The following is a 25223-nucleotide window of genomic DNA, read 5'->3' on the forward strand; positions in this document are numbered from 1 at the left end:
GCAATAATAGTCAACAAGCATGGAATGTATTGACTTATATTGTTATCTCTCATACTCCCATGGAAAATGCCAGCGTATATCAACTATAAATGCCGTCATGTCAACGACACATGCCACGGGAGGCCTAGTATCATGCCTTGACAAAATAAGCAGCCGCTGGGCGGGGGTGCCTATCTCCGAATACGCAGCGCACAGCCGTGCTGAATGTGCCACTCCGTTTCGTCTGATGTCATCAGCTTCCTGAACTCGGCGACTCGCTGGTCTGACCTCTGTGAGAACACAAAGACGGGTCTCAGTCACGACGAGAGCATGCGTCGTCTCCGCTTGTACGGAGAGAACTTCATGCAGATCCAGGCTCCGTCGGTGCTGAAACTCATCTATGAGCAGGTCTGTGAGCGCAGCCAGTACTGTGACGGTGACTATTGGTGTTAAGAACATCAGACTGCTTGATTTATGCAGAGAATTGCGCAACTATGCTGACGTAAGATAAAGACATATCGGTGAACCAATGCAGGCAATGGCGTACTCGCTATTGCTTTTCGTGTCGTATAGGTATTTAATATGTCACCAAATAAGATGAGATTGCTATATATATATATATATATATATATATATATATATATATATATATATATATATATATATAAATCCATACGTATGTGTGCATATATATGCCAAAACAGTATTTACAACATATTTTGGGTATTTTACAAACAGGAAACGTTCCGACGAATACGCCACATTCTCTATCACTGTTCTCCATTAACCCGTAGCGTAACACACGTCTGTGAGGCCTACATTAAATGAAGTACCTTCCTGGCGTTACAGGGCGTCAATCCGTTCTACATAATGCAGCTCTACTCGTTCGTGTTGTGGTTCTCCAGCGGCTATTTTGAGTTTGCCATCGCTCTCATCATCATCACCGTCCTTTCCATTGCCATAATGGTGTGGGAGGCCCGCCGGGTGAGCTGGGGCTTAGAAGAAACACGTGACCGACAATCGATCATCGAGCAGTGCGCGGTTTTCTGCAACGAAGCCGCCCGGTGTCTGTGACGAGCGGACGGATGTACTGAGACATATAGGTTGAGTTAGATCATCATAGATGGCGCTGGGCAAGAGCGTAAGCTAGGGTTTCGGGGCTTGATATGTCATCCATCCAGCCAACGTGAATGCCATTTCGTATATCTAGTGTTGGCCTGTTTAGTGCCGCCTTGTGTTCCGCTACCGTTTATGAGGAACTACATTATGCGGAGGCTTGGGGCACCACTAACATGAATTCTCTCTGCCAAAGTCCCTCACCCTCCGGTTCTGCCGCAGCAAACGAAGGCCCTCAGCAAGCACGTCAGGTCGGGGATGACAGTAACAACTCTACGAAACGGATTCCGTGAGTATATCAGAGAGCACAGCCATCTAGCCCTACTGGTTAGTTCCACGCCAACTTCCCAGTCTCCAATTATCCAAGGTGTGAGCAACCCAGCATCACCTGTCTGCGCTCCAATCACCGAATCCAGCGTCACCCGTCCGCGCTCCAGTCACCGAATCCAGCGTCACCCGTCTGCGCTCCAATCACCGAATCCAGTGTCACCCGTCTGCGCTCCAGTCAACGAATCCAGCGTCACAAGAGTGTCCTGAATGTTTGAGGCTAATTCACAAAGCCCGTTATTTGAAGCTGAAAGCCTTTAGATGAAATTGGTATGTGCTCATTTTTATTTGAGAGATTGGCAGCATTTGAACCTGAGGGCGTCCTGCTGGAACTACTGGTGTTGATATGAGATCCGTATAATATAGCACACAATTCGAGTCATGCGCTTGCATGTGTCGAAAGTGGTTACAGCCAGTCCGGCCACACGGGCCTGAATGCTCCAAAGCACAAAAGCATCAAACTTGTTATGGGTGGGCGTGTCGTGTTTACTCCATCAAGCTAGGAAATCATCTTCGTAATAATGCTAGCTTTTTAAGGGAGTGTTCCACATTTCTATGGGGTTTAGAACTGAAATAATCATCTTGAAGACTGTTTGGTGCAGCTCACAGCCCTGCTGTTCTAAGACCTAAAACCTTTTAGTTTCTGAGTTACATGTCCGCGAAGATGGGGAGACTATTTCGGGGAGTGTTTCAAGGTCACTTTGGCATTCATGACGTCATAGTAGCGTCATTCAAAACCTGTCATTTCATAAGCCATGTGGAGATCAAGGCCAATACAAAATCAGATCTGACGCTCGTCAGCACGATTTCCAAATATGACGGCCGTTAATTTATTAACGGCCTCAATTATTGCTGTACGAGGTACGATGATGTGATCAAACAATGACGTATCGGGAAGGATATTTACTTAACAGAAAAGTTGCATTGTCCAGAGCAGTCTTTTGCACTTAAAGTATACCAATAGGTATAAGTGAGCTGGTTTCCTGGTATCTGGTGCTATCTGCAATATTTTAAGATGTGAAACGTTCTCTTTAAGGGTCATGAAAGGGAGGGACTTATGTAGAGAGGGCCTTTGTTCGGGTGATTCGACTCATGTTTATGTTTATGTCTACAACTCTGACACTGCGCAGCCGAAAGACAATGCATAATTGCCTGATTTCTCGGCGACCTTGACACATGACTTTAACAGCGCCAGTGTTTTTGATACGTGACCATAACAATGGCGACATTAACACATGTCCTAGTTACAACTAGTGACATTGACACCTTACCCAGGCGGTATTGACCTTGATGTGCGACCTCGGTAACGTGTGACCATGATTAAGATGCCCCTTAACCGTTTTACCATGCCATGTGACCGTTTTATCTCTCCGACAAATGGCGTGAAGGGGTCACGTATTTATGTACAGTGTCAGCTGATGTCAAATTAGCAAGAGAAGTTGTTTCGTGACCTGATGACGAGCAAAATAATCAATCTACATGGCATTAGGGACCATGAAACGTGACCTTCGCAGTGCTGCCAAAAATCGTCTTGTGACCTGGTACGGGATAAGTTAGTCATACAAGGAATTAATGACATTGGTGCGTGACCTTGGCGGCGCTTTAAAAGTCGTCCCGTGACCTGGTGCTCGGCTAGTTGTCCTACCGGAAGTAGTGACCTTGGCACGTGACCTCGGCAGCGCTGCAGAAGTCGTCTCGTGACTTGGTGCCGGGCGAGGTGATCATCATGCACGGCAACTGTCCGTATGATCTCGACTGTGACGTGGTGCTGCTGGACGGCCTCTGCGTGGTGGACGAGTCGGCGCTGACTGGCGAGAGCCACCCGCTGTACAAGGTGCGAGTCAATGTTCATGTAATAGTCATAACCTGTATGTAAGGTGAGGTCATCCCTGTGGAAGATCACAAGTCATCCCTGACCAACGTAAGCCGCGCAGGTTATGCATTACATACGTTTACAAGCCACCGTCGAGTCGTTTCTGAACAACTCGGGTCAGCCTAGTGCAAGGTCAGGAGTCGTTACTAATGGGCAAAAGGCAGCCTCTGTGGCAAGTCACGGTCAATAAGCGGCTTTTCGTGCCAGTACGAGTGCTAATGCGTTTCGTGCCAATACGTTTTGTCACGAATTCGAGATGACAACTTGGAATTCTGGTGATAGGAAATGCACAGTCAGTGACTAGGAGCATGATTCAACATGACTTAATGTTTCTCTGTTGAATTTGCATCCGCTCAAATAGCACTTGAGAGCCTTGCTTCTTCTCTTATAGGAAGCGCCCTCCAAACATTGTGTCGCCATTATCACACACACTTCCGGGCGCTTTTGGGAAACGGCGGTTATAGCGCATGCAACAGACAGTGGCAGGCTTGGGGATCTCACGCGCCCGCTTCCAAGCAGTGAATAGGTGCACTGTGCGTTTAGGCGTATTTAGGATAATGTTTTCTAACTTAGGATAAATAATGGATATCACAGCATGACGTGAATCACGTGATGTTCACCCACGCTGCAGGTTTGCATCTCTAGTGAAGTCTTGGTCGGACCAAAGGAGTATTCGTGCTGTATTTCCGCAATGCGTTATGCGCAAAAAAATTAACGATGAACTCGTTACACCTGCATCAACCTGTTAGCAATTGCGACTTTGAACTCCATAGTTCTGCGTTGTAACTGACCTGGCTTCCACAGGTTTTTCTGCCCCCAGACGATAATAAGATATTCGACGTCGACCAGAACAACCAAAACATCGTGTTTAGTGGAACCAAAATTCTGCAGGTGAAGGGAAAGTCAGACGTTCTCGCCGTGGTTATTCGCACAGGTAAGACCCGGTTTTTACCGCATGATTGAAGCAACTAGGACTCGATGTATGCAACATGCGAATGTTGAATGTAAGTACCTCCAATGTGATATTCTAACTTCAGGGAATTCTAGGAACCAACTAAACAGGAACTAACCGCACAGCAGGCGTTTCCGTTGCTCTCAGCTGCCTAGGTAAAACCATTACTCCTGTTAAGGATTTCAATTTGTCCGTCTTCAGTCCAACGTGCTGCATTTGCATGCATTAGAAAGAACTTTTGGGTGGTGGACACTACAAAAAAATACGCACCGCAGGAGGGTGATAACACGATGTATTAACCGCAACGCCAGCCGCGCCACCAGAGGGCGGTCGATGCGCTGGCCAGCTCAGAACGATTGTGCCATCGAAGACTTCAGTGACCGACCCGCTTTATGCCGCAGGTTTTGACACGCAGAAGGGCGAGCTGGTCCGATCCGTACTGTTTCCCAAGCCGGTCGACTTCCAGTTCTACTCGGACTTCACCAAATACGTCCAGTTTTGCATCTTGCTGGGACTTCTCGCAGCTGGCTATTCTGCCTACGCATGGACAATGAATAACGTAAGAAGTGTCTGCATCGATTGACAATGCACGTGCAAACCCGGCGTCTTCAAAAGCGCTGCCCAGAGGGCTGTCGTGTTCAACGTTACACCATCACGGGAATCGTTTCGCATCGCGAAAGGTCAACCACTAATGTTTCCGTTTTGACTGTGACATTCTGCAGCCAGACGGGTTCATTTCCTTTAGAACCGTCCGTGCCAACGCTGCTATGCCCGAGGACTCGCTGACGTTAGCCCATTGCGCCACCCCGGCAGGCATCGCTGCTGACCATCGTGTTGTACAGCCTGGACATGATCACGTTCGTGGTGCCGGCCATATTGCCCATGAGCCTGTCAGCGCTGTATGGCCACTCCCAGCGAAGGCTCAAGAGGTCCGGCATCTACTGCCTCTGCTCCAAATACATCCTGCTCTGCGGCGGCGTTGACGTCTTTTGCTTCGACAAGGTGGGGCTCGATGGGTGCCAAAAACGAGGACTGTTTGAATGCGTTGTCGCGTTCGTCATTGCACACCGCGTCCCTAGCGAGAGCAGACCATGTATGTTGCTGTAAGAAGCGTCACCGCCTCACTGTCTGGCACTCTTAAAAGGTACGCTTATCTGTAGGTTTAATCCCTCAACCCACCCATTGACTCTGCTCCCTGTCTCCACAGCCTGCGCCACAGCTCCGCCCCTGTCCTCATAGCTTGCGCCACATCTCCGCTCCCTGCCTCCATATCCTGCGCCACAGCTCCGCTCCCTGCCTCCACAGCCTGCGCCACAGCTCCGCTCCCTGCCTCCACAGCCTGCGCCACAGCTCCTCTCCCTGAACCCACGGCCTGCGCCACAGGTCCGCTCCCTGTCTCCACAACCTGCGCCACAGCTCCGCCCCCTGTCCCCACAGCCTGCGTCACAGCTCCGCTCCGTGTCTCCATAGTCTGCACCACAGCTCCACTCTCGGTCCCCACAGCCCCGTCACAGTGCGCCTCGTGTCCCTCAGACGGGCACGCTGACCGAGTCGGAGCTGGGGTTCGGCGCGCTGGTGCCCAGCGAGCCGGCGGCAGGCTTCTCAGAGCCGGTGACGGAACTGGAGACGCTGAGCTGTGAGGACCCCCGGGTGCTGACACTGGCGGCCTGCCATAGCCTGAGCCTGATAGACGGAGAGCCGTGTGGAGACCCGCTGGACCTGCCGCTGTTCAATGTGAGATCCGCTGAACTCGCCGCTGTTCAATGTAAGATCCGCTGAACTCGCCGCTGTTCAATGCGAGACCCGCTGGGCCTGCCGCTGTTCAATGTGAGATTTGCTGGACCTGCCACTGTTCAATGTGAGATTTGCTGGACCTGCCACTGTTCAATGTGAGATCCGCTGGGCCTGTCGTTCTTCGATTTGAGGCGCGCAAAGCGCACAGTTATTCAAGGTGGTACCTGCTCGACCTGCCGCTGTCAGCTGTTAGCTGATCATGATCATGACCGAGAGAGTTGATAGGCCCTCTGTCTATCCTGAACCCCTGCCATCCCCTACGGTCGTCATTCTGGGACCTCGACAGGAAGTCAGGGCCTCACGTCCGACCGCGGACTCCCGAGTGACCGCGACGCATCCCACCACCTCGCCCCCCACGGCAGGCGGTGAACTGGGAGCTGCACGAGCAGGAGCCGGCGCCGGACGTCGACTTCCCGGCGCCGGTCGCCACGTACGTGCGGCCGCGCCTCGTGACCCAGGGCGCCGGCGCGCCGGCCGATCACGACGTGGCCGTCTACAAGCAGTTCCCGTTCACGGCGGCCGGCCGGCGCGCCACCGTGCTGGCTCGCCGCAGGTTCGGCTCGGGACTCGACGTCTACGTCAAGGTGCGGCCGGCGACGGCCAGGGTCGGCGTGGAGGGTGCCGGCCTGTCGGCGGAGAGCAGTGGCGGGGGGCTCGGCTTCTGAGTGTCAGTGGTCAGTGGGCTCGATACCCGAGAGGCAAGCGAAAATGCTGGTTGGCCGAGTTTTTCTTGATCATCGGGTGGCGTGGTTTTCAGAGGAGCAGGCGCGCGTTAGTTACATGCCTCTGCTTGTCGAGGGACTGGAACTGGGATATTGCACTGTGAGAGCGGGGCTGGACAAATCTGGGTGCAACATTACGATGCGACCAGAGCAGCTGAGTATGGAGTGACTCGTGGCAAACAGAACTGTATTTAACCGATTGGGATTAATCACTTGGATTTGACCAACAAGGGTTCTGAACGATAGCGCATGTTGAAGGCAATAGGACGATGCAGGAGAAGTTAACCAGGAATCCCCGGTTTGCTAACCAAACCTGATGCATGTCACGGTGGCCTGGCGAGATTTCCACTCAGATGGACGGACAGCCATACGCTGTTTCAGGGGGCACCCGAGGCGTTGGTCGAGATGTGCGATCCGGCGACGGTGCCGGCCAACTTCCAGGACGTACTGGATTGGTACACCAGCCAGGGCTTCCGCGTGGTGGGCCTGGCCTGGAATCCTCTGGACGCGCACCTGGAACTGTCTCAGGTTAGTCCGTCTCCCGACTCCAGCCGGCAAATCCAGTCACCTGGCTGTAGGGTGCTGGTGAAGCACGCCATTCCCTGGGAAAAGCCGTCCCGGTGTGCAAACATTCCAGAGACGATATGCGATTTTGTTTGCCTCTCTCGAGACATCCTCGGAGGCGATGGCACTCACCTGTGTGGTGTGCCGAGACAGGCGGAGAACATGGAGCAGGAGGACCTGGAGGCCGGCAGCCACTTCCTCGGGATGGTCGTCATGCTCAATACGGTGAAGGCTGCCTGTTACGAGCCGCTGGAGCAACTGCACGAGGTCAACATCACACCGGTCATGGTCACAGGTCTGGACAGGCGCGGCAGTGTATCGCACAGTCCAGGTCGCGTGGTGCGCGACGCCCTGTGACAGTCACCGACAGACTCGTAGCCGTCACCATCAGCGGTACGTTGAAACGCTGTCTGGACGGTACTGACTGACACTGCACAGCAATTCGATGATGAGGGAGAGGTCAGATCAGGAACACGGACAACTACAGATGGACCGATTTGTGCGAGGTGGCGGAAAATGGTTAATGGTACAACGCTTAATGCTTTAGTCGTGTGTCTGTGTCCGCACATGAGTGCTTCAGGTGAATGCCGTAACTCAGGCTGGCTCATTAATATGTAAAAACTCTAAATTGAGCGATAAAGGCACAGCTATTGCCCGCAAGCAGCAAGGCCTTGCTTCCTTCTTGAAGCGGACCTTCCTGCGCTCCGATCCACCGTGTTGTGAGGAGCCACAGGTGAGTAGCTATGGTCGCGTATCTTGTCGTGGGTCGTGTCTCGAATGATCGTCATTTTTTTAACAAGGCAAGCTTTGGCATGATTTGCGTGAAATCTCGTCAACGAATGAATGGTCCAAAAACCTTGCAGTTTACGTTGCCACCCGCTTTTATATAACAATATTTGAAATTTTAAAAAATCCGGCGGAAAACGGAAATAAAAAATCAACTGAAAGTCAGTTAAAGCTTGTCTGCGGAAAAGCTCCTGGGGCTCCACATATCATCAACCGTCATCTTCGCCTCCTATAACCTACCCTGTATTCCTATCCTGTCATATCTTTTGCTAAATATCCGTGATATCACGAGTATACTAAAATGCACGAAAATGACTGGAGTCAGAGGCTGGTCAATATGATACAAAACAGCCCAAAGCCTGATTGTTTGATCATATTATCGGACCTAATAGCGTTAATCATGTACCATAAGTCGTCGTTCGAGATGTGGGCCCAGTCCCTTCAGTCAGCCGTGTGAGGTGAGTAAGTGTGAGTCAGCCGTGTGAGGTGAGTAAGTGTGAGTCAGCCGTGTGCGGTGAGTGAGTGTGAGTCAGCCGTGTGAGGTGATTGAGTTTCAGTCAGCCGTGTGATGTGAGTAAGTGTGAGTCAGCCGTGTGAGGTGAGTGAGCGTGAGTCAGCCGTGTGAGGTGAGTGAGTGTGAGTCAGCCGTGTGAGGTGAGTGAGTGTGAGTCAGCCGTGTGAGGTGAGTAATGGTGAGTCAGCCGTGTGAGGTGAGTGAGTGTGAGTCAGCCGTGTGAGGTGAGTAAGTGTGAGTCAGCCGTGTGAGATGAGTGAGTGTGAGTCAGCCGTGTGAGGATGACGAATCCTCGGCCAGTGCGGCTCTTTGGGCGCACGCTAGCCGGTGTCACCTCATTGTTATCGGCTTACTGCAGAAACCGGATTGTGCTCGGATGTCTCACTACTGTATAAATGGTTGCACAAGGCGGTGTAAGTGGAACTGACCGCATAAAGATACAGCAAGCATCCTGCCCAGAAGTGATCGTTGCGGGCATCGCCGGATAAAACGTCTAAGTGTCTGAATAAATTCGGCACATACGTGGATGAGGACAGCACAATGGTGTGTCCAAGTCGACCTGAAGAGACTCACCGACTCATTGACTCCCTAAGTAACGAAAAGACCAGACTTATGCCCGCCTGTGAAGTGCTGACAAATTAGAGTCTGTAATGACGGCAATCAACGCTGTCACCGATCTGCGTGCTCACCTCGTCGTAACTCGGGCGCTGTCGCACAGCGGGCGACACAGCCTCCGCCGTGGAGCACGCCGCCCCGTCAACTGCAGACACCAGGGTGTCACACCCCGCTCGGTCTCCGCCAGGAGACAATCTGCTGACGGCGGTGAGCGTGGCCCGCGAGTCGGGGCTGGTGATGAAGACACAGACCATCCTCCGGGTGGATGCCGAGCTCGTCCCGTCCGTCCGTGAACGCGGCGCAGCACCTGCGCATCACCTACACCAGCCCAGAGACGGAGCGGAGCCAGACGTTCCTGGTGCGCGCCGGTGGCGTGCAGTCGCACAGGAGGGTTTCGTTTTCGTTGCGCGGTGGCGGGAAAGCTTTGGTTGTGTTGATAATGTTCTCAAAGTTATTGGCGTCAACACCGCCCGCGCTGTAACCTCTTTGACATTGTGTGTGTTACTTCTAAATTGTTTACAAGCTGATATCGCAGACTGTGGCCTTCGGGTTTCTTGAGACCACAAAAAGCCAGGACAGGTGTACAGACAGACACACATGACTGAATGGCTGGCTGGCAGGGAACAGTCCGTGTGGCCGATACATACAGATATATGTGTTCACCTCACCTTCAGAAGGGCAAATTCAAGGCGGTGCACAGCGATAACTACGTGTTCGCCATCGACGGCGCTTCGTTCGAGCTGATCCACACCTTCGACCGGTCGACGCTGCGCACCATCGTGCACCGATGCCGCGTGTTCGGCCGCATGGCGCCCCAGCAGAAAGTGCAGGTCATCGAGACACTGCAGGACCTCGGGTAGGTGCCGGCCCGTGTGATGTTGCAGGCCCATGTAGCTGCGGCCTAGGTTGCTGAAGCCGTGATTTGTCAACAGATCTCGGCCATCGGCACCTTGAAATGTGTGGCAATATGAGCAGCCCCCTGACTGAGCGAAGGAGCCGTCAGACGACCGCAGCTCGACGTACCGTCTGGACGATGCATCACGCCAGGTCACCACCTGCGCGTTCAACAATTTCTCCGAAATCCCGGCAAAACAGCAAAACATGTTCTTTTAATTGTTAACGACCTGAAATTGCAAACTGCTACCTTCCCGTTGTCTTGTGGTCTCTAGAAGACCACAGGAAACTGGAGCAAGCTCAGACAGATGGGTATGACTGAATGGCTGACTGACAGATGGAGGATGGAATAAGCAGATGGGGGCGGGGGGTGGGGTTGGGGGTGGGGTGGGGTGGGGAAGCATATGACAAGGAGGGCAAAGATGGGACAACTCGCGTTGTGCGGCTTGTCCCATCCAGGCACTACCACCTTCGCATAGCAACACAGTTCGCCCTCCCCAGCCCCCCAAGCCCCGCGGGCATCTGACCTGGCGCCGCCCGCCCAGCCACCAGGTGGGGATGTGCGGTGACGGTTGTAACGACTGCGGCGCGCTGCGCACGGCGCACGCCGGCCTCTCGCTCTCGCCGGCCGAGCCGTCGGCGGCGGCGCCGTTCACGGCGCGCACCGGCTCCGTCGCCTGCGTGCCGGCGCTCATCTGCGAGGGCCGCTGCCGCTCTCGTCGCGTCGTTCGCGCTCTTCAAGAGCGTCTTCTCGACGGGGCTGGTCGTCATGCTGATGGCGCTCATTCTGTACACGGTGAGTCGGCGCGGGCCTCCCCGCGGCGGCCGGCGCGGGCTGTGGTCGACGCCTGCAAGTCGCTTCATGCCGGCTTCAGATGACGTGTCCAGGTCAGTGGAAAAGCGCATGACGTCACCAAATGTACGTGGAAGTTGTTGCTCAAGCCTCCTGGTTTTTCCAACCCTGGTGTTTCGATTGACTACGACAGGTTGTCTGATGTCTTGGCTGTTGACTTAAGCAGAAGCGAGCGATGACATCGGTTGGGCCGCGGCTGAAATAAGAGCATGTCAGTAATGGGTGTGGTCTTAATGGTCTCAGGCAGAAAATTAAGGCCAATCAGCTCAGACCACCGCCGACAGGAGCTCGTCGTCTTCTAGTGAAGTGTGCTGGGGTTACATGATTGCGGTGAAACTCGCCTCAAATCCAGTTCTCATCGAACATGCATTATCAGCGCGCTTTACCTGAGGCAGAGGACGCCGGTGATACCATTGATTTTACAAAGTTTCTAAGCTTTGTGCCAAAATATTGCAGCGTGAGAGAAATTAACACATGGCGAGAGTCTGTTTTACCACGCGCTAGCTACTGGTGCCCAAGTGCTCATTACCTCATATACCGAAAGAATGACACTGAATCGATTCTAATCGGAATCGATTATAGTCATTTAGACCACTGGAGCTCGGTGAAGTCATTTTCTGAGCACCAAGCTCAGTGGAGTCAGGACTGAAATCTACGTGATGTTTCCCGAGTCACAGTCAGAGTGATTAAGTTCCACTGGAGTAGCACACGAATACGACTGGCACTCTGTGGTGAAGGCTGGTGAATCGGTGTGTTTGTCGTCTGGCTCTAGTGACTCAATGTGCCTGTGGTCTGGTACTGGTGACGAGTGTGTCTGCAGTCTGGTTCTGACGACTCGTCTGGTTCATCGTCGTCCAGACTCGTCGTAGTTTGGTTCAGATGATGTGGTCTGAGTATGGCTACTCTGTGCGTCTCTAGTCTATGATGGCTCATTGTGCCTATAGTCCGAGTCTGATGACTCAATGCATCTGTAGTCTGAGTCTGTTGGCTCAATGTATGTCTGTGGTCAGAGTTTGATAAATAATTGCATTTGTGCCCTGAGTCTGGTCACTCAACGTGTCTGTAGCCCCTAAGTCTGATGACCAAATGCAGTTGTGATCTGGGCCTGATGGCCCAGCGTGTCTGTGGTCTGAGTCCGCCGGCTTAGTGTGTCTATAGTCCGAGTATGATGACTCAATGTATCTGTAGTCTGAGTATGTTGGCTCAATGTATTTGTAGTCTGAGTCTGATGGCTCAGTGTGTCTGTGGTCTGAGTCTGATGGCTCAGTGTGTCTGTGGTCTGCGTCTGGTGACTCATTGTGTTTATATTCTGAGCCTGATGGCTCAATGCATCTGTAGTCTGAGTCTGTGGGCTCAACGTATCTGTAGTCTGAGTCTGATGACTCAAGGTGTCTGTAGTCTGAGTCTGACCGCTCAATGTGTCTGTGGTCGGAGTCTGATGGCTCAATGTGTATGTGGTCTGAGCGTGATGTCCCAGTGTATCTGCAGTCCAAGTCTGATGGCTCAGTGTCTGTAGTCTTAGTCTGATGGCTCAATGTGTTTGTGGTCTGAGTCTGATGGTTCAATGTGTCTGTGGCCTGTGCCTGATGTCCCAATGTATTTGCAGTCTAAGTCTGGTGGCTTAATGTATCTATAGTCTGAGTCTGATGGCTCAATGTATCTGTAGTCTGAGTCTGATGGCTCGGTGTATCTGTAGTCTGAGTCCTGGTGGCTCAATGTGTATTTAGTCTGAGTGATGACTTCGTGTGTCTGCGGTCTGAGTCTGATGACGCAGTGCGTCTGCGGTCTGAGACTGGTAACTCCGTGCGTCTGTGGGCTAAGTCTGGTGACTTTGTGCATCATCTCTCAGCAAGTGGAAACCTGTCCTGTGCCACAGACCCAGCGGCATGTTGGCGCCAGCGAAATACCGGCCCGGAGCCCGTCTCGCTGGAAACTTGCCAATGCCATACCTCGGTGCCATTCCTTTGCTGCTTGAACAAGGAGCGTGGGGCTCAAGGCTCACGCCGTCGTGATAACAGCAGGACTGTTCTAAGCCTAAGTCGCCATCCTCCCTACTGTGCGGGTTCATGCGGTTAAGATTAACTTTGGCAAGCAATCGTTACGTAGCCATTCACGGAGGCAGGGACACAAACAAAAGTGCGACAAGCTTCGCACACATCTCATGCGTCGTTGGAACACACATAAAATATCCGCTACCGGTGGCCATGACGTTCGGATGCTGGCGCACTGTGCGCCACAGAAGAAAGAAACTGCAAGTAACGCTGGCGGTTGTCGCCAGGCGGCGGCCCATTCAACCTGTCAGCCGCGGGGCGGGGGAGCGGCGGCGGGGGGGGGGGGGGCTGCTCCGTGCCGCCGCTGCGGAGCGCTCAGGAGGGCTGGGTGCCACGCCGACCGGCCGTGAACCGGGCCACGTGACGATCGGTGGCCGGCATCGACGGGCAGCGGCGGAGGGCTGGAGCCCAGCCACGCAGTCACATGTCGGGCATGCTCGCGGCATCCGCCAGTGAAGCCGGCAATACGCTCGACTTCGTGTTTGTGATTCATGCACTGTCGTGGTCCCTGCATTTGTCATCCGATTAGACATTCATCCACCGGACAGCGTCCGTCCGTTCGTTCGTCCGTTCGCTCGTCCGTTCCGTCATCGGTCCTTTTGTCTGTTGGGGCAGTGGTGCAGTCATTCGCCCGTCGCACATCGCAAGCTTTTCTGTTCAACGGACTTTTTGTCGGTCGTGTCTTGCGTTTGCTTCTCTGTTCAGCCTGCAATACGTTAAAATTTTTCCAGGAATCCTTCATAGAAAGCCTTTCATTCTGTAGGAAATAATGGAGATGGTTCTAGGGCGATCCCTTGCCTTGTCTGGCCGTAAACCGCTTTTGTGATACTCTGCAACATCTCGCAAAAATTTCCAAAAACCTCCATAATCAGCTCTTGTGCCTTGCGAGAACGCTGAAGGTGGTTCAAAGGCGCTACACTGCTTCATTAACACGCGCTCGGGTAGGAGGTCAAAGTCACCCCCCAGGTTTTTCCGGAATGGTTTCCGAAAGGAGCGGTGTAGCTGCGTCAAATTTTGCATTGATGTAGATAACTGAATAGCGGATTATGTGATATCAAACAATTGAATGTATCTTGTAAGGTCGCTGACCTACGGCAGGTCAAAATCAGGCCATTAATTTAGCGAAGTCAATTTCGGGGGAATCTTTCAATCTGATGGAACAACGGAGTGTTAGAGGAAGTCACACATCCCTAAGATCCTTTCGACCAAATTTCATCAACCTAGGGTCAGATGTAAAGGTGCAACCAAGGACAAAAACAACCTGTTCTGTTACTCTAGGGCTTGCTGTTTGTTGTAGTTTCTGGTGCTCATTTCCATTTTATTTATAACGTGAACCGCATCAGACATCTTCCATCAGACTTTTTGGATGTCAGAATAGGTCACTGGCCTAAAATGACCCAGGTCAGCATATCGTTTTTAGAAACATACTGCCCGGCTTAATCTTTGTCGCGTGTTCAAATGCAAAACTCAAAGCAGCCTTCTATTGGTCCCCATGGCCTTCGAAGGATCAAACAAGGTCACAAACCTTGAAGGAGCATGTAACATTTTGTCTAGAACAGGTATCTGGGTTCTGAGGACACTTTGAAGACCAACTTGGGGTTATATCTTGTTTGGCCTTTCTTGATGCACAGGTCATGTCCTGGGAGGCTTAAACTTTCATCTCAGTGATTTTACGTACAGGTCAACACACCTTGTGAATTCCGTGTGTTTAGCCCCCTTAGTCTCTGAGATCTCAGGGGGGTCAAATTGACCTCCACACCCGAGCGAAGGGTGTCCAACCGGCCACCCAGGCGCGTGTTAACCCCCAAAACGCTGTTGCAACATCCAGGATTTTTCAACAGTTACAAAATTTCAGCATTTCATGTGAAGCTGGCCAATTCCTTGTGAGACACAAAGGTAATTTAACTGCTCAGGATGGAGGATGAGGTTGGTATTCGGAACATAATGGTATCGAGAGGCGTCCGTGCCATAGTTCTTCCCCTCCCATACCCGTCTGACACGACTTGGAATACGATACGCCCTGCAAAGCATCTGGATTACTCTCTTTCTCAGTATGTCTTCGGCTTTAACATTAGTTGATTTTAATGTAATTATAAATTGATTGTGACCCGTTCATTCCGATTTACGCTGGTTGCCATTCTTCCCACTGGGGAACAGAATGAATGCATTGATCCCTGTTGTTCAAACGATATTTCGATCCTGACATAGCTGCATTAGATTTGGCAATGTGTTCAATGTACTTTAACTATGGATTGTCATTCTTTGCCTTAGGACGAGGAATCTAATTTCCGAGAACTGTCGGTGCCTCCAGCAGCTCCCCGTTAATGATTGTTTGACAGCAATTGCCCCCGTGCCTGAATAATCGCGTCTGCACGACGTAAGCTGTTTTATGCATGTCCTGACAAGATGCAGGGAAACCCTGCGCCGCCACCGCTCCCAAAAGTGAAGGATACAGGACAATGCTGTTTATTTCGTCACCACTCTATTGCTGCTGAGAAAAGTCTCACTCTAGTGCAAGTTTCATCGTTATTTTTCCGATTGTATGACGTCATCCAGTTAGTCTAGTGCACTGAATCTCAACCGGTCGCTGAATGCTACGCGTCATATTAATCCTCATTCATTATTTGAACAAGAACACCCCTAGAGGTAGTCCCTCGCTCAGGCTGCCTTGTAGTAATTAACCAACGAAGAGACGTAAGGCGACCGTGGAATTCCCGAATTAGAGCTTCCGGGGGCAGACTAGTGGCTCTGGCTATTTTTGCGTTGAAACCATTTTCAAAAGTTAAGCAGCACCGAATCGTTGGCCCGGGAGTCCATAATGAATTAGCCACACGGCGGTGAACCCGCACAAATTCATGTCGTTCTATTCGCTCGATGTTTGACATCCTACCATGGTGTTTGACATCCTACCATATGGTCGTCAGTTAAGTTACCAAAATAATGGGGCAGAGATTCTGGCAAATAATAAATTTGTCCACAGTGTGGACATGGCAGGTATCTCTCTTCGTCAAGTGCGCTTCGAAACAATCAAACTTGTATGTTTGAGATGCGTACGAAACAGTCAGGCTAGAGGCCGGCTACTGTACCGGATACCATCAACATTTGAACAATGTGTTTTTTGCTGTCTCATTAGACATCCTATGACAGGCCATGCATGCCAATGTCTTTATTAGAACTGGACAAAACGTAAGCGGTTTGCGTGCAAAGTCTGTCCACGATCACGACGCACAAACTTATATCAACCGTGCGAAACTCATAGGGCTTATACCATGGAAATACACATGGAGTCAGTTAATCAGAAAATCAGTTCAGCTGCTAGTAATCCCTGCAGAACATACGGTGAGCGAATCTAAGTAACCCACCGGCCCATTGACCTACTGCCGAAGTTGAAAGCAAATAACTAAACAATGTCATTGTCCTGCTCACATTGCTCATAATGCTTTTGAGCAAACTTTTTGGTTTCAATGCAATGCAGCGTGCAATGCGTGTTAAGCCGTTGGCGTAGAATGAATCGCAGTTCCCGTTATTTGCTCCGAAACTGCATCAAGTGGTATGCGCGTCGCAAGCAAACAGTTACGTGTCAAATCACGAAGTCTATCCGGCTGTCTGGCTTAGTGTCCCAGTTGCTATGCAGAGTAGGAATTGAAACGGGAAATGCAATAGGACTGTTGCTAATAGAAAAATGTACGCACACTCGGTTGAAGTCAATATGCAAGCTTCGCCTTACATTGCCCGTCGAATGTAATGGCTGGCAATGGCTGTCGACGACGGCCATGTCGTGTCGATAACGACGATTGGCCTTAGCAAGGCCTTTGACAGCGTTGATCGCGGTGTCCTCCTGAGCAAGCTGGAATGGTGCGGGGTGTCTCCGGAATGGTTCCGGGACTACCTATCTAATTTTCGTAAGACTTGTGCTAGTACTAAATTAAATGACCAGTGATAGGGAATGAGCTACCCTTAAACCACAATAAACAGCCACAAGCTATGTATTCATCAAATTTACAAAAACATAAAAGGTGCGCATCGCATGTAAACAACTACGTGTCCGATCAGAACGTCCATCAGTCATAGCTCCAATTTTCCGTAATGATTCGTGCTACTGCCGAAATTACTGACCGGCTACATGTACATGAGTGGCAAGGTACGTTTATTTTTCCACCAACCTTACACTCTTCAGTTATGTAGTTCAGTTCGCGTCTGACTAAAGTAGCAGGGGGGGGCACTCACGTGTTGGTGTCTGTGGCGGTCGAGTTCACAGCGCTGAGTCCGTCCACTGAGACCCTGGGTCAGAGTGCCTCTGTCCACTGAGACCCTGAGTCAGAGTGCTTCCGTCCACTGAGGCCCCCGAGTCAGAGTGCCGCCTCTCCCTTCCAATGAGAGTCGCCCCTTCCCTTGGATGAGTATTTGTCCTCTTGAACGCGACGCTTCCCCGAGTTTTGTTCCACAAGTCGCGCCCCGCAGGTTCCGGTCATGGGCTTCGTTCGTTCCCATTCGTGCTCATGTGCAGTTCCGTTTTGCAGGCGCTATTCCTTGCTCCGGTACAGGCACACACCCTCGGATAGCGAGCGTTTGGCACGCCCTGGGGGATGCCTGACCCTTCATGGCGGTTCACTCCGTAATGACTGGCTCGGGCCTGGGCTCCGAACCTGCCCACGGGGCTGGTTATCTTGCTGCGCCCTGGTCCGCTTCTCTGGTCTGCATGGGCCTTCTTGGGGGTTTTCTCGCCTTCCTCCGGCCGCGGTGCGAGGTGAGCCTGGCCTGCGTGGGACGCTGTTCCGCTTCATGCCCCGCTCCCAGGTTTTCTCAGGGGTTCTTGTCAGTAATGATCCTGTCCCGGACATGTTTTGGCACTTGGGCGTGAAACGCAGTCTCACCGAGCTACGTGCCGCATTCCGCCCAGACGTCTCGTCCCTTAATGACTTGTTTTCAACAGTGGTCACAGCTGCTCTTCCGGTGCGGCCTGAGCGCGCAGATGCCTAGTCCGGCCAGCTGACCCGTCGCTAGCTGTCTGGCTTACAGTGTCCCAGTTGCTATGCAGAATAGGAATTGAAACGGGAAATGCAATAGCACTGTTGCGAATAGAAAAAATACGCACACACGCGATGGAGGTCAGTATGCAGGCTTCGCCTTACATTACTCGTCGAACGTAATGGCTGGCAACGGCTGTCGACAACAGCCATGTCGCGTCGATAACGACGATTGACCTTAGCAAGGCCTTCGACATCGTTGATCACGACGTCCTCCTGAGCAAGCTGGAATGGTGCGGGGTGTCTCCGGAATGGTTCCGGGACTGCCTGAGCGGTCGGAAGCAGGTGGTTAATGGTAGCTCGGTTACCCTATCCCGATCCCGCGGAGTGGCCTAGGGATCCCTTGTCGGCCCAATCCTGTTCCTCATCTTCATCAACGAACTATCCAGCTTCCATCCCCACAGTTGCCTACTATCATACGCTGATGACACCCAACTCCTTGGCTCCGCCACCCCCGACGTCGTCGGCCCGTCCAAACTAAAACCTCGTGTCGAGTAAACCATGCAGTGTCTTCAAAACTGGTTTCAGTCAAACATCCTTAAAAGAAACCCCAAGAAGATAGACTTCATGCTGATGGGCACCAAACCCTCCGTTACAGAGACCGCCGACTTCCAAACTGCCCTCTCTGGCACATGCATTCATCCATTTTCTTCAGTTAAGGTATCAGATGTATTCCTCGACCACCATCTCAACTGTGAACCCTACATCTCACTCGTTCGACGCGCAATCTTCGCAGCCCTGCTCAAAATTCGATACCACTTCGCTCCTGATGTTCTGAAGCTCCCTGTCAGAATTCGCGTATTCCCTGCATCCTCTGCTGTTTGTCAATATGTGGTGCAGCGGTCATGCGTCACCTAGACAAGATGCTAAGAGTGATGCATCTCGCAGCCAGGCTAGTGAGCGGTGTCCGCCGTAGCGATCACGTTCCATCCGTTCTGGAAGCACTCGGCCGGCGCAGCGTTACAGATCATGTGCGCCACTGGGTTTGCCTGATTGTATATAGGGCACTGCACGTCCCCGAATCCCCAGTGCACTGCCTGCTCTACTCGTGACGCGCGCCAAGTCTTCCCAACGCCGAACTTGGGCTGCTTCGAGCGGTGTCTGCTCACCACATCTGTCGCGCGTCCGACTGAGCGCCACCCGGCGGCATTTTGCGTACCGCACCTCCGCCGCGTGAAACCGGCTGGCTGCGGCAGCCGTTCGCGCCCCTCGCACTGGGCATCCTTGATTGTTTCAAATCGCCAACTCATTGATTGGAGCTGCTTTCACCTGTGCGTGTGTGTGTATCTCGGTGTACTGCGGGTTTGGTTTTGTTTTCTTGCACGATTAAGAGCAGAACAACCAACACGTGGGTGCGCCTTTATTGAATACATGTTAAGTGTTTAATGTTACCTATCAAGGATCTGAGAGGGGCATTGGTTGGCACTGATATCTGTCCAAGGAGTAGAGGAGGGTTTCGCGACTTCTTTGAGTCCATTTCCCTCCGTTAGTGGATCGAGTGAATGGCCCGCTGCGTGGCCACGCGATACTTCGAGCCTAATGGCTTAGGGGGACCTCGCTCGGCGGACAGCGTGGGGGGGGGGGGAGGGGTAGGCCGTCGGGACGTGCTGTGGACATCCGAGGTTCGCGCTAGTCAGTGCCAGCACCCGGTGCGAGGTGGTACTCGGCTGCGTTCAGCGGCGGTGTTGGGCCAACTGATGCGGCGAATGCTGACATTGGGATTCGCAAGGCCGGAGGTCACGTGATGGGATGTTTGTGGAGTTACGGTGATGCGGATCGAACAAGCGGGGAGCTGAATAAACCCCGCAGACGGCTTTTTCCTGGCGAGGACATGTGTGACCATATAAAGATCAAGGACATGCCTGCGGCGTGCCCTTGGATCAAAGTAGATCATGCCCTGATGCATCAGGTGATAGTAGTTCCGCCTATAGGAAGACAAGGATGAATCAGACGATTACGTACTTTTTATGGCGAGTCCACAGGATTAGCCTAATAACCGTGAATCACCTTGCCACACGTGAATCTACCATGCATTCTGTTAACTCACCATTCTGCGGTGGGACGAACAAGTCGTATCATTGACTGCCATGTTTCGCACGCGGGAAAATGGCCGTCGTCTTCAACAATGCGTCGACACCGTCGTCGCATTCGCACCGGAGCTTACCATGCTGTGAGAGGATCGCATTGGCTGACAGCCACGGCGCATTCGCACCGGAGCTTACCATGCTGTGAGAGGATCGCATTGGCTGACAGCCACGGCGCATTCGCACCGGAGCTTACCATGCTGTGAGAGGATCGCATTGGCTGACAGCCACGGCGCCGCACGGTCGCAGCCTTCCCAAGCTGGGTCTGATGCCCTCCCCGTTCCCCCACCCCCGGAGCGCGTAGGCGCCCGTGGCGGCGGAGGTCATACCCTCGTCGACCGTCTCGACTGCATGCTGTTGCGTCCGCCTGAGAGCCGCCCCGGCCGAAGATCCACTTGGAGTCCTTCAAGGGATGGGACACGTCCGTATCTTTGACTTACGATTGGTGTCTTGCATTTGGACATTTCGGCTGCTGAGATGCGCAGCCTGTTCTTCGGTGGATATATAATAACGCAGACTGCGAAAACCGATCGAAACTGCTCCGTTTTCGTCGGCTGGTTAGCGCTCAATGGCATCGCGACTTGTGAGGCTATTTTCTGGCACTTTTTCTTCAGGATTGGGCTTTTTATTTTGAAGCGGCGTCTTTGCCAAAACCCATCGCCATGTCTCCAGTTATTTTAATCGCAGAATTTTGTTGTTAAGTCGCTCTGATACTAATGTTGGCTTGCGTGGTTTCGCTTTGGTATAACAACGTGATGCGAGCAAGGTGTTGTTAATCCAATGTCTCCTGGTCTTAGGTTGAGTAGGTATCAATCGGGCAATATCAAAACTAAGGCGTAGCACAGAGTTTTGACCTAGTAACATAGCACACATGTAAGCTTGCTTTCATTGGGAGAAGAATCAAACAAGTGACTGATACAGTGGGACAAGTGCTTAACCTCGCAATCATGTTTGGACAACGCAATTCAAATCACACCATTGAGCTCCCAGTATACCGCTCGAGTCTGAAAAATTCATGCGTGTGGAACCACTGCCTCTGTGAAACAATCAGTGAAATAACTGTTGTTGGCTACCACAGCAGATAATGTGGGCTCAGATCATGCGATACATTGCAGCGCGTGTGGCAGCATCACCCCCTTCGGATGACACCTGCCCCGTTGGTGTTGCCTGGACGGTTATCTCTTCCAATTTCGACATGATTGGGCCACATCGAAATCCCCCTAAGGCCATCGCAATTTCTTTGGCAAAGCCCCCCTTCCTTTTTCTCTTCAGCTCGCAGTTGGGAGCACCTAGACTAGAGACTGAAACTTAACCAGATCCCAGCTACAATCCACACAACTTCCGTACATCAACGCGATCTGCCTTGCTTCACTCCATCCAACCATTTACCACAGCAGATGATCTGGGCTCCGACCGCTTCCCCATCGCCGCGTCCGGGCGTCCTGCGCCTGTCTGCTGCCCGCGGTCGTCGCCACCAACCGTGACAGTCCGCTTCCGCCGGCAGCACGCCTGCGAGCCTCTCTCGCCGCAGTACATCATTATGGTGGTGGTGTTTGGACTGCCGGCGCCGTTCGTGCTGACCATGACGGCGGCGCGCACGCGCCTGACGCGCCGCCGTCCGCCGCCTCATCTCACCGAGCCCGTCCAGGTGGTCTCCTCGCTCGGCTTCGTGCTCGTCCAGTTCGTGACGCTGCTGGCGGTCTTCTACTACACGGCCGCGCAGCCCTGGTCAGTGCGGGCGGGAAGGGGGACGGTTAGCTGTGGTCGGTGTGAACCCAACATAGACTCCAGCCCCTAAATTCGAGAAGGACGTGGACAAAATACCGGGACAAACCCGTTTCTTGGCGTGTTCTAGAAGCAAATTTCGTAATTTTAAACTGTTCAGCCTTTCGCCTCGCCCCCTCCCCTAACTTATTTTGCGAATCTACGATCCCGTGTGGTACACCAGGCCTCGTTATAGAATATTTGCATTGAGACCCTGAACCATCGGGCAATATCAAATGCATGTCTCACAGTGCTTCAGGCGCCCGCTTTTTCAACACAGCCGGTGGAACTTGGGACAGGCCACCCCTCCCCGGCCGCCCGCGTCTGTGCAGCTGACCGTGCGACCTGTCGTCCAGGTTCGTGCCGGCATCGGTGATGACCAAGTCCATCAACACCTTCTTCGCGATGGACAACATGCTGCCGACTTACGAGGCGTCGGCGCTGTTTGCCGCCATGACCCTCGTGTACATCTCGTCCTGGCTGACGTTCTCGCCGGGGGCGCCGTACCGGAAGCCAGTCTACACCAACCGTGAGCTGCCGGCCCCGCTGCGGACCGGCTCGGCCGGAGTGTCGGCTCTCGTGCCGCCTCCCACCCGGGGCAGGCGCTTTTGCTCTGTCTCTCCCGCAAAGAAGCGAGGATCACGCAGCTGATGAAGTTCATGAACACGCTGAACAATTTAGTGCTCTGTTTTTTTTTTTGTATGGGTACGTTAAATAAAATAGGTGGAGATCATGAACATATAGCATTACCCTTTTTACCCTATGTGAAACTTTCAAGTTGCCTATTCGGCATATAAGTACATTTCGCTCTAACATTTCAAGATTATGCCTCTTAATTATGATTTCGTCATTGACCCCTAAAAAATCAGTTTGAGGGGATAAAATGAACAACCAAGACACAGAGAGATATTACAAGAAGCACATGCTGCGTTAACACTTATAGCCCAACAATTCTGCAAGCGATTGTTATGGGAAAAACGCTGCGTCCAGTGGAATCTTAGATCATCAGCCGGCGGTTACCACGCGTGGGTGGGTGCTGACTGCCAGGACAGCAATGCCACAGTTCCAGTGCCGTCATAACACGACGCCTGATTGGCTGCTGGCAGCGCAGCATCGGCATGCGTTCTGTTGTTGGCAACGGCCTCTGACATCACACCTGAAGCAAGGATCAGATGCGATGAAACAAGCTCAGTGATCGCTATTGGTATGCTTTTAGGTGGAAAAGACTACTATAAGACACCATATTTTATCCACTTAGTACATATGCTCTTCAATGCATCATTGTTTGACTGCGTCATCGTACCTTGCACAACACTGATGCCAACTGACGGCCGTTATATCTAATACTGGTGCTCAACGCCAGATGTAGACGACACGACAATTATATTTTTCTCGGACTTGATCGCCGCATGACTAATGGCATGGCAAGACTTGAATGACATTATTATGGCGTCATGCATGCTTGGCTGACTCTACCCGAAGTGGTCTGCACATCTTCGCAGGCGTGTGTCGGAGAAACTAGAGGAATTTGTTGTCTAATTTCAGTTCAAACCCCCGTACAAATGTGGAACACTCCCCTTTAAGACCCGTTTCGCTCTTAGTTCTTACATTTTCCAGTCATTAGTTTCGTCAAGCATCGATTCTCATTGTTCTATGTTGTTTTGCGTTGCCTTGATCGAAGTCATTGACTGATTTGGCTGTGTGAATTAGGGTCAGTAACATAACACAAGGTCGCACCAGCTTCCGAAAAGGTAATGTGTTTCCAGGCTTTAATTGCCGAACCAAAAAGACAATGCCGCTCATTTTGTGACAACTGAGTTGATGGAGCTGGCACATATGGAAACAAATGAGCATGCGTCGTGCAGACCGAAAAACGGAAAAACGATGTCAGACGCGTGGACCTGACCCTGGCTCACATACGCTGAACCTGGTGTTGCCCTTATCCTTAGTCTACGCTAATATTATGACATAATTGTGTTCCATCAAAACGCGCTGCTTCGTTTAGTGCCAAGCTGTATATGACCGTAATTATGGACGGTATTAGGCTCTAAGGTTATATGAGAACTGGGTGATAGTCAAAGTGTTTTGAACGACCTTTGGTGTCATCGATAACGTGACGTTTGTCAACTTTTCAATACTTAGGTGAGAATGCCTGTGGATGTCGCTTGCTTTCTCGATTCCATTATTTTCGGAGGGTGCTATGGTCACTTTTAGCTCCTTGCAGTCGCACGTGGCCAAATTTTTCAGGCAGCGTTAGGTTACAGTACTTAAAGTGTTGGAAGATTCATCCATTTTATCATATTCTATCAGATGCAAACGGCCATCATCGAACGAGCCTTCAGCAAAAGCATGCTTTAACCCGGGAGGCACATACCGTGTCCTCCGTGCCCGGGGAATAAACTGCAGTGGCGTACGCTGGAAAATATCCACGAGCGGCGGCTGTCAGTCGCGTCTGACGGCATGCCTCACCTGCGCCCAGGCCCGCTGATGGTGCTGATCCTGCTGTCGCTGGTCGTCAGCGGGTTCGTCATGTTCTACCGGGGCTCGGTGTGGACCAAGTGGCTTCGAATGCTGTACGCCCCTGACAAGAAGTACTACCTGGTGGTGGCGACGTTCACCATCGCCATGGGTCTGGTCTCCTACATTTGGGAGGTCTGTGTTCCTCACTCAGGGATGAGCTGGAGACAACTTCCAGAGCAGAGACTGAAACATTACGGGTCTCTGCTTTCGCAAGGCGGACACCGACCACAGCTTGTCCTCGGATCCGCCCCAGATATATTTTGTTAAGCCTGGATCCGCTGCCAATGCGTGCGTCTGAGCCCGGATCTGACCACACTTTCACCCCAACACCCCAAGCGCAGGTCCCCAACATCCCAAGCGGTGCGAGTGTTTCCTGTGGGGTGAGGTCGTTCGGCGAGAGTGCAGGAAAATTGCCAGAATCGTGCAATTTGCGGAAGAGCTTTGTACATTTGGCTGTCTTCGGACGGTCGTATACCTGACTTACTACGCCGGTCAACACTGTACAGACTCACTGAGGTAGGCCGCACCACGGCAACGGTGGGCTTATTATCAAGCCAACCCTTCGTCGTTGACCACATGCCTAACCCGCACTGCAACACCCTTGCTTGGAACGCTCTATTCCTGCATTCGTTTATCCCCGTTTCAGGTCTACGTGATACAGGGATATCCAGGAATAAAAATGGCCGGTATCTTTCGCAAGATTCGCCGTAAAAAGCTATCGTTTCAAGTTATTGAGGAGGAGCTGAAGCAGAAAAAAAGCTGGCCACCGCTCAAGCAGAGTGAAGACA

At 52.1% G+C, this 25223-nt stretch overlaps 1 protein-coding gene across 1 annotated transcript; it reads left to right on the top strand.

Annotated features, from left to right (window-relative positions):
* The first annotated feature begins 240 nt into the window (after positions 1 to 240).
* On the top strand, positions 241 to 25168 carry LOC119102363 (putative cation-transporting ATPase 13A3). Its single transcript, XM_037225732.1, is given in 19 exon segments — positions 241 to 387; positions 829 to 963; positions 1318 to 1384; positions 3102 to 3256; positions 4100 to 4229; positions 4649 to 4806; positions 5061 to 5249; positions 5781 to 5981; positions 6404 to 6625; positions 7145 to 7291; positions 7481 to 7622; positions 9430 to 9527; positions 9529 to 9600; positions 9917 to 10098; positions 10682 to 10932; positions 21656 to 21879; positions 22272 to 22444; positions 24395 to 24567; positions 25082 to 25168. Coding segments are annotated over 18 exon segments (2730 nt in total). The 5' UTR covers positions 241 to 309; the 3' UTR covers positions 24501 to 24567; positions 25082 to 25168.
* Positions 25169 to 25223: the final 55 nt, after the last annotated feature.

Source organism: Pollicipes pollicipes, unplaced genomic scaffold (assembly GCF_011947565.3).
Source record: "Pollicipes pollicipes isolate AB1234 unplaced genomic scaffold, Ppol_2.1 Scaffold_5724;HRSCAF=6776_pilon_pilon_pilon, whole genome shotgun sequence".
NCBI classification, from domain to species: Eukaryota; Metazoa; Arthropoda; class Thecostraca; order Pollicipedomorpha; family Pollicipedidae; genus Pollicipes; species Pollicipes pollicipes.